The sequence below is a fragment of the Acanthaster planci genome, linkage group LG05 (assembly GCF_054643075.1).
Source record: "Acanthaster planci isolate LZ-2023a linkage group LG05, COTS_SCS, whole genome shotgun sequence".
In the NCBI taxonomy this organism is placed as follows: Eukaryota; Metazoa; Echinodermata; class Asteroidea; order Valvatida; family Acanthasteridae; genus Acanthaster; species Acanthaster planci.
Genome location: NC_141781.1, coordinates 1,067,876 through 1,077,367, shown reverse-complemented (window position 1 = coordinate 1,077,367; position 9,492 = coordinate 1,067,876). Strand labels below are relative to the sequence as shown.

The window sequence follows — 9,492 nt, the reverse complement described above, 5'->3', positions numbered from 1 at the left end:
AGATTATTTCATGGCTATTTCATCTGTGATTAAAGCAATCAAAACAAACGTATCACAAATCAGGACCTTTCTAGGTCATCAACCTTTATTCCTTATTCTTATCAAATAGTTTTCTCCTCATATACAATCAATTAGAAATTTCATTGTAACAATCAAGTACAAAGAACACCAAACCAAACCAATCGTTGATGAGACAAGTCAGTAAATGTGAGAGAATTCTATGATTTGTGTTTGCAGATCATTAAGCCAAACTCAACAAAAATGAAATGTTCACTTATGAGGTACATTATTAATCATACCATGTATCGAATGGATCACGAACGTTAACCTTAAAGTTCTAATTCCAAAATTTCTATATGTACAATTTCAACACCTTGCACAGCTACATTTAAAAATCAGTTGGAAATGAATCGGAAATAGCTACTGCTGAGGCAGGACTAGATAAACAAGTATATAAACTATCATAATTAATTCGAAGTTTACGATGGGTTCACCGGGGATTAATGTAGGCCATTATCCACCCGTTTTGGACAAGGTACGAGGCCTTAAAAGCTTGTTTTGTCTTTGCTCATAATCTTGGTTTTAAAGCTACTGTGAAAATGTATCACAAACCCAAAAGATCATAGAAAACAAACGTACAGGTAAGTCACCGCATCTAGGTGAAGCTGTTTACTCAATGAATGATTTAAAACGTCCCTGCTTGTACTGAGTGGACGAGTCCTTGTGGACGTGTCTTTTCTTCCAATGCTTAATTATTAAAGCGTAGAGATTCAATTTCAATGGTCTTTTAATGCATGGCAGTTTACGGGGGAAAATGTGCCTCTTAGCTCCAACAATATAATGCAAATTCTTGGAAAACTAAAAAACGGATACCTGTGCAATCCATAAACGTAAAACGATTTACATTTTATATTTCTGTACTCCTCTTATGAAATTCACCCCGCTGCTTCACCCCTATTGCTTCCCCTGCACCTGCATTCATACCAAAGACTATAGTGCTCTCTAACCAATATGAGCATACATGTACATGTATTTATAATCACACACATTAAGAGTGTACACATGTAGCTCATTATTTATGTATCAGTTCCAGACAGCAAGTGGACGCCCATAAGCCACGGCTTCGGATTCTGCGTCTGCTTGCAGGCTTACATTCCGCTTAACTCAAAGCTAGTGATATTAATTTGTACGCTAAATGATTAGGCTGCGTGTGTGTTAGACGATAACTCAATGCTGCTGCACTGCAACAATCACAGCTAAAGCGGAACCACTAACATGTACAAAAATAGGTCTGCGGTGGTATGCTCAGAATGTACCTGATGACATTGACAGCGGCGCTTGGGTCTGGAAATAAATAGGTCCCTTGGGATGGCCGCTGGCTTTTGTGTAAACAGGAATTCAGATGAACTTGGGGGTTCAATTGAAAATGTGTCTGTACAGCTTTCTATGCAACTGGAGTTTGAGGAATTATTGTTCCTTTGATTGTCGTCAGTGCTTTAATAGGCCTACTTGGTACAATCTTACTATCATATAAAATAACATTTTAATCTATCCCTTTTGAGGTCTTCACGTTTATCAAATGCAGCAACCAGATTTAACTGTCATGTCACTACGTGCAGTTGGACAATTGGAAACAATTTTCATCCTAGAGACTTTTCCGTAAGCAAAGCAATACTTTAACTGAAACTATCACGCAATTGGTGACGCTAATTAAATCCATAAATACACAATACAAGGAATCATTTCATTTTGTGCGCCACAAATGTTGCAAGTGCATCTGTGCAAACATTATGTTAAGGTGTACAAAACACTCCAAACCACAAAGTGCATATCTAAAATATTTCAAACCAGGTGCATATTACATCAAATATCTTCCTCCTACTACACTGCATCTTGTTTTTGTCTTTCCACAGCTCATGTTACAAAACCTGAAGATAAAAATTTCCAGATTAAAATACTTATATTCTTTAACACACCAAAACCACACACTGTGTAGAACATGTGTCATTACTTTGCCGCCAGGCAATGTGCTAGCTAAGACTACTTAACAACAAACAAATGTAAAAGTTAAAATTTGACAATAAATATGTACACTTTCCTATGAGATAATCTCATTTTACAAAGTCTATGTTAATACAGCACACAATAGCAATTCTTATATAAGGCCCATAAATAAACCTGAACATGTACAACGAACGACCCACGTTGTGGAACCGGTAAACAGACGGTATCGAACAGTTTTTATTTAGGAGCCCACAAAAAGCAATATGGCATTGGGGTTGGTAACCTGTAACTGCTTAGCACGTTTCTCCATAAAATTGGTACCTAACCATTCTTTATAACAAGAGATGAAGCTGAAGTTTCAATCTGTGGCGCTTCAGTTTATACATGTATATTACATGTGCGTTGGAATTGACCAAGTTTGGAGAGATTGCATGATGTTTCAATCTGTAACACTTGACTGCCAACAACCTGAATAGCTTCTGGGTAAAACAGGCCAAAGCTGTCTGAATGGAATCTCCAGTTCCATGGAGACGCTTAGCATGCAAATTTGCCCAACATGAAAAGGTTTCCTTTTCAGTAACATCAGTACATCAATAGCAGCCCAATGTATGACTATAAGAATCTACGGATGAAGCAGTTGTCATTGCTTCCAAATTGATCTAGTATAGCAACAAGAATTAACTTGTATATGGAAATAGGCTTGGGTGACCTTAAAACCTTCATCTGTGCAAACTGACATTTTCCCAGTTCTGTAGAATTTCTCACATACACAGTGTGATGTATATTTGCCCCTGTCTAGGTAAAGATACACTGGAGACAGAATCTAGCTTTTCAATTCTTGCAACAATGGTCTAGTTTTCTTCAACCTGTTCACACACTGAAAATGAAATCATTCTGCATGGTTGACAATGATAACCTTAGATTAATTATATTCTTAATTACCCCTCCCAACAATCCAGTTATAATAGAGGCGTGGCTGGGGAGGATAAGAAAAGAGGCATCGGCATTTCCTATCAATTAAAGTCACAATCATGGAATGATATGTATTAAGTCTTCGTGTTAACAAGTTTAATGACGAAGGGTAGAAATACCTCAATAGCCCTTCTGCAATCTTTGAAACCCTTCCCACAATCATGATATCTTGAAAGATTAAAAACTTTCTCTGCCTATTGAGAACTGAGCTGTGGTGCTGCAGGATTAGAACAGAAACCCATTTTTGCCACCCATCCTTGTACCACAATATACATGTATACTTTTATTTTGTATTTCTAAATGTAAACAAGTTCAGCTCAATTGACCATGGATTTCAGACTCCCACTTTAAGTCCATTCTTGTGTTTGGCTTCATTCAAATGTGGGCCAACTTCACCCTATGGATAAAGTGCAAGTTTTACTTCGCTGAAGTTGTGTTGGAGCAAGCCTTGTGCTTCAATTCATCAAACGGTACCGGTATGCTGTAACACTGACAGTTGTCTCATGTAATCTTTTGGTCTCCCATTTTGAAGTTATCCCCAGTAACGCCCCTAATAGTGGAGAGCTCCCTGATCTTCAAAGCTTCCTGTTGAATTTGGCTTCTCGTAGAGCATTCTCTCTCTGCTTCAACTGACCCTGGACGAAATCTTTGAGGTGGGGCTTGGTGAACCAATCGGCAGCGAAATCCCGGATGTTCTCTGGTCTCTGCGTCAGGACATCGCTTAAGTGTTTGGGTGAAATTGGACATAACACTTAACAAATGTGAGTCTTGCTGTGAAGACTACATGTATTCCACAATGTTTTGACTACTAAGATTCTTACAAATAGGTCATTAGGGAGACATTTTGTGGTAAATTTTTCGACCTTAGGGAGACATCGGTCATTAGGGAGACATTTCAATGTCTCCCTATTGCCCCGGCTACCAGAAGGAGGCCGAATTTTACCGTCCAAATTTTGAGAGATGACAGATTAGAGTCTAAATTGAAAATGTACAAAGTTTGGTTCAGATCAGATTAGGGAATTTAATTATGGGACAGTAAAGTTTGTGCAGGTTCTCATGGGAATGTCTCCCAAGTGACCCATTTTAGGTAAAGTTAACCCTAACAGTCCCAAATCCTCCAATTTCAATATGATTTACATACACCCTAGGGGGTTAGGGTTAATGTACTTTTTAAGACCAATACACCAATAGCTTTGTTGTCGGCAACACATTACTTTTATTGTCTTTAGCTGGGGACCAAAAAATGTGACATACTGACAAGGCCTTGGCCCCCAACAGTTTGAATAAGGAACCCAGGTATCATATTCCTGCCTTTTATGGAGAACTGTGCTATGACCAGGCAGACTGTTCAGAGGAAAGAGTCAGTGACAGCTGGCATTGGACACAGAAAAGTAAACTTACAGTGTAGTTGAGGGATTATGGAATGCCCACAACATAAAGGTTTAATAGGTACATAAAATTGCAGATGAGGTTGAAACGGGAAACTCTCATTTCCTTATGAATCTGTACAAGAATGGTACAACTCACGATGTCCAACAGTTTCCAGTCATAAGATGTTGCATTTCAACCAAATGCATGTTCATGTAACTCTGATGATAATAGCGATGTCAATGTACATGTACATGTTCTTTGTCTTAGAATACTTAAACATCACACATTGCTATATGTACAAGTTTTAATTTTCCCTTCTAAAACCTATTTGGAAACTTTCGCTGTTGCTACATTTCATGGATGTCTTTTGCCAGATACACCGGCTTGACCTGAAACCCTTGACCTTATATCTATGTCAATCCCAATGCAGGCACAGATAAGAAGTTAGAAATATTTTATAGAAATGCATGCTTTGCATGTATCATCACCTTACCCAAGGAATCCTGCAAGCAAAACATCAACTTCTGGATGATCTCGAAGGAATTTCTCGTTTCCTAACCTGGTTTGAATCTGAAGGAAAGCAAAAACCACAAAACAGCATTTACAATGCATGCTTTCCTTGGAGAAAACTTCAACTATTTGCCATGAAAAAAATAGCCTCCTCTAATTCCTAGTTCAAACTAAGGATGTAGGCCCACAGGCTACCATATGAACACTGTACAGTGTAATCTCTTGGAATTAAATGCAGCGCAGTCACCTGATAGTGTACACGCTGCAGACGTGCATAAACCCTTCATGTATTTTTAATGTTTTCAATAATCATTTCCTTAATTTCATTTTAAAGTCCTGGAAGAATTCTATATCCAACCACTACGATCATTCTCATGATCAAACACTTGGCAGGCCCTAGTCCCTTTGCTCTAACACTAGGCAGGCCTAGTCCTTTTGCTCAAACACTAGGCAGGCCCTAGCCCCTTTGCTCTAACACTAGGCAGGCCCTAGCCCCTTTGCTCTAACACTAGGCAGGCCTAGTCCTTCTGCTCTAACACTAGGCGGGCCCTAGTCATTTTGCTCCAACACTAGGCAGCCCCTAGTCCTTTTGCTCAAACACTAGGCAGCCCCTAGTCCTTTTGCTCAAACACTAGGCAGCCCCTAGTCCTTTCGCTCAAACACTAGGCAGCCCCTAGTCCTGTTGCTCAAACACAAGGCGGGCCCTAGTCCTTTTGCTTAAACACCAGGCAGGCCCAAGTCCTTTTGCTCAAACACTAGGCAGGCCCTAGTCCTTTTGCTCAAACACTAGGCAGGCCCTAGCCCCTTTGCTCAAACACTAGGCAGGCCCTAGCCCCTTTGCTCAAACACTAGGCAGGCCCTAGCCCTTTTGCTCAAACACTAGGCAGGCCCTAGTCCTTTTGCTCAATTTCAGCATATCCCCAGCTGAATGGAATTGTCTTCAAACTCAATGAATATAAGTTAGCCCTTACTAGTAAGCTACTAAAGCCAACAGTAAGGTGGGCAACTGACGTTTGGCATGCCATAGAGGAAGGAATTTGAACGGCCCCGGCTATAACATCTGGCCAATTACTGCTTTTTGGCATGCCCGGTATGTAAGCCACAACGCAGTGAGCGCTTGCTACGGATCGTTTGTTTCACAGTCACAAAACCCCTTTGTACCCTATGATTGCTGCCGCAATTTTTCACTGGTAATCTGCATCCTTAAACTTCCTGTATGGAGGTATAGGAAATTGAACATTCAAAAGTTTGTTGGTGCTTGGTATGATTTCATAACAACATCAAATTTAATGCTTGCGCAGTTGCCTGCATTACGCCGTGTGACCTAGATGTACATGTGCAGTTATTGCCCTTAATAAATGCTTTCTTCTGGAGCTATTTTGGGAATACATGTAAGTAGCCCGGTTGTTTACATGATTTTGTGTTAAGTTTGAATCATTTTTATGATGGCCTTTGTACAAAAGCATTATTTACAAGATTTCATGATCACTCCCTGTGATGAAATACCACATTTTGTTCCTAATGACCTCAGCTTTCTAGTAGTAGTCAACATTTTGTTGGCCAGTCTTAGCCTACTCTGAGAACTCAAATTCGCTACTCTGTGTAACTTCGAGCCAATACAGTTTACGTGGTGTTGTAATGCTATGGATTTTTGGAATCGAACTTGATAGGTGAATGATTCACAGGTGTAACAAAGCTATTCAACCAAATTTTCCCGACAGCACACCTGAGTAATCTATAGCTCTTAAAAAGAGGGTGAACAAGATTTCAGAGCATGAGACTAAGCATTTTTGAAAAAAAATGAGATTTTTGCTCACCAATCTGTCGTTTCCACCTGCTGACAGTCGCTCCATTCCTGCCATTGGTGTTTATCAGATTGCCCATTGGTCGAGCCCACCAATGACCGTGCTTGCTCCGCATCTTGGTTCGACCATTTTTGGTGGTGGGGGCTTAATATCTTTACTTGTTTTCATTATCGTGACCGCTGTCAGGACAAGACGCATGACGTGCTGTGCTATGTAGATGTGACAGATTGCGAGACTTGGAAATCCCCCCCTGCTGAAAATGGTTGAACCAAGATGCGAGGCAAGTACGGTCATTGGTGGGTTTGATGCATGCGCAATCTTATAAACACCAGAGGCATGAATGGAGTGATTGTCGGCGGGTGGAGGTGGGAGATTGGTAAGCAAAAATCTCATTTTTTTTAAATACTCCGTCTCATGCTCTGAAACCCCGTTTTTGAGAGCTACATGTATAACTCAGGTTTGCTGTCAGGGGAAAATTTGATTTAGTAGCTTTGTTACACCTGTGAATCATTCACCCATCAAGTTCAATTCCAAAAACCCATGGCGCTACGACACCAAGTAAACTGTATTGGCTCAAAGTCATACGGAGTATGACGGAGTAGTGACTTTGAGTTCTCAAAGAAGTCTTAGCCAAATTTGTACCAAGTCTTTGAAAACTGATGTATTGGTGGGAGGAGAATAAAATTACACGCTCTGCACGGATAATGCCATTAACGGAACAGTGTATCAACATTAAAAATATTCACAGCAATAACTTGTATTTAATTGTAAGCAAAACCCTACAATTGCTAACTTCCAGAAACCAATCACAGCTCAGCTTTCATTTAGATGGGGTCAGGAAAACAAAAGGAAAAAATAGGAGCTGTGTTGCGATTGGTGAAGCTATCGTACATCTGACAGTTGTTGAGAGTACATGCTGCTGATTTGCTGTAGTGTGGATGGGCAAAATGCTCCAGAATTTCACCATTTCAATGAGGATATAAGGTGAATAAACCTCCCCACTGTAACTTCACCAAGAAGGCATGTATGAAATTTGGCTGCACAAACAGCTGTGATGGAAGAGTTAGTTGGCACAATCAAAACCGCCAAAATGCATTTATACATGTAAGAGTTTGTACATGGCTATCAGATAGGTTTGTATAAACCTTACAGTTCCGGCGTGTCTGGAAGCTAGCCCTAACATGCCTAACAATTGCTAAAATACTGTCATGACTGGTACCGCTTGTCTGACTAAGATGCAGGCAACAATCGGGCATTTTTTTGAATGTTTTCTATTATTCGTCTGACTCGGCGGCGACGATGCACTGAGCACTTTGAAGTGCCAGAGTTCCAACTCCTTTTGAGTCCTTTCTCAATGGGCTAACTCGGCAGGCCTAGAGTAGGCCTACACGGTGTGAGTTGAAGCTGAAGCAAATGTCCAGGAGGTGGGCAAGCTAGTAGCTAAACTAGTGTGGCACGGACTCTCACTCCCTATCCATCCTTAGCCACACATTTCAATTTCGTGTCGGCGTACCACATGGAACAGCCGTTGAGACGATGAGGGGTCAAGTGACGTATTGCTCAACGATCTTATTTTAAAGACGGCGACTGAGAGAGTGAGCCGGGTAGATTGAATGGATAAAGGCAAAAAGACTGGAAAATACTTGAATAACGTGAGTGAAATCATTCAATAAATGGTTTTTAGAAAACAGAAAGGTCAAGGATCATGGTCGTGTGCGAAAGAAATTGCACCCACGATGATAAGTGGGTGCGCCGAAAATGTTCAGTACGCTGACACGAAATTGCGCATACGGATGTGTGGCTAAGGATGGATCGGGAGTGAGAGTCCGTGCCACACTAGTGGGGCTAGGGCTAGGCAAACTAGTTGGAAGGCGGCATAGTCCTTGATCCTTTTTAAAATATCTAAAGCCATTAATCTTTACAAAAATAGGCATACTGTTGCACTGATATACATACTTTGAATTGGTTGAGTTTTTCTTGTTGCTCAGCGCTTAGAGCTCCTAAATCGTAGCCCTCCATCCCACGGGGCGGATTGTGATTTGGAACCGCCATATTTCAGGTTGACATGGAAATATCGCCCGTTGATCTTTAAGTGTAGCGCCCTCTTGTGTTGTGACGTCGTAACGAGAAGGATGGCGGGGTTAATTTACACAAAAGTGCTGGGAAAGTCACCACAGGAAAAAACAAACAAGTTTTTGAGATGAAATTAAAATGCCTAGTAAATATCAAGGTAACAAAATTTTCCAAGAATTAGGGAGAGTGACTCGGCCTTTTACACTAGAGTTAACGGCCACCTGACGCAAACCAATAAACGTACAAATAATGCGTCAAAACACCACAGGGTTCATGTCCAAGTGGGCCTACTCGATTTTTGTAATGTCTGATTCCCGGGGTCGTCCAGTAATTAGAACCAGTTTCAAAGGGGAAATGGTTTCATTAACAACAGATTATTGCCTAAAACTAAAACTTGTAATACACGCATTTTTTACAGAACGTAATAATTAACAGTTCAAATTTTCATGTGTTGCATTGCATGCAATTGTTTTTTTTTGGGGGGGGCATGGAGGTCCCTGGATAAGGACGTGCTTACCATCTTATTAACTTTCCTCCCAAGAGTGGGTACATTTAGCCTCACCCCTCAAGGCGCTCATACGGGTAACACCAAAAATCTGAGGCCCCAGCCAGTTCTGGATCCGCCTTAAGGTGGGTAAAACCAATGTTGTGGGTGGGGTCACTGTTCATCTGCTACACACTTGATACCTTACCTGACTGGTGACTGCTACGATTTAATTCTTGTTCTTGTGTTATTAGCTTTTGCTAGATAGTAAAA

The 9,492-nt window shown here is 40.7% G+C and overlaps 1 protein-coding gene across 1 annotated transcript; it reads right to left on the bottom strand.

The window, feature by feature from the left end:
- Positions 1–52: 52 nt before the first annotated feature.
- On the bottom strand, positions 53–8,776 carry riiad1 (regulatory subunit of type II PKA R-subunit domain containing 1). Its single transcript, XM_022247297.2, has 3 exons — positions 8,619–8,776; positions 4,841–4,917; positions 53–3,696 (listed from the first exon to the last, which is right to left on the bottom strand). The coding sequence occupies exons 1-3, from the start codon at positions 8,712–8,714 to the stop codon at positions 3,552–3,554; spliced, it is 318 nt and encodes a 105-aa protein (XP_022102989.1). The 5' UTR covers positions 8,715–8,776; the 3' UTR covers positions 53–3,551.
- Between the last annotated feature and the right edge of the window lie 716 nt (positions 8,777–9,492).

Bases quoted from the DNA above. Each gene is read 5' to 3' on its own strand.
- riiad1 (XM_022247297.2), bottom strand. From the start codon at position 8,714: ATGGCGGTTCCAAATCACAATCCGCCCCGTGGGATGGAGGGCTACGAT. The intron at 4,918-8,618 runs GTATGTATATCA...GCTTTCCTTCAG, and splicing joins AAAAACTCAACCAATTCAAA to ATTCAAACCAGGTTAGGAAA. The intron at 3,697-4,840 runs GTAAGGTGATGA...CAAACACTTAAG, and splicing joins TTGCTTGCAGGATTCCTTGG to CGATGTCCTGACGCAGAGAC.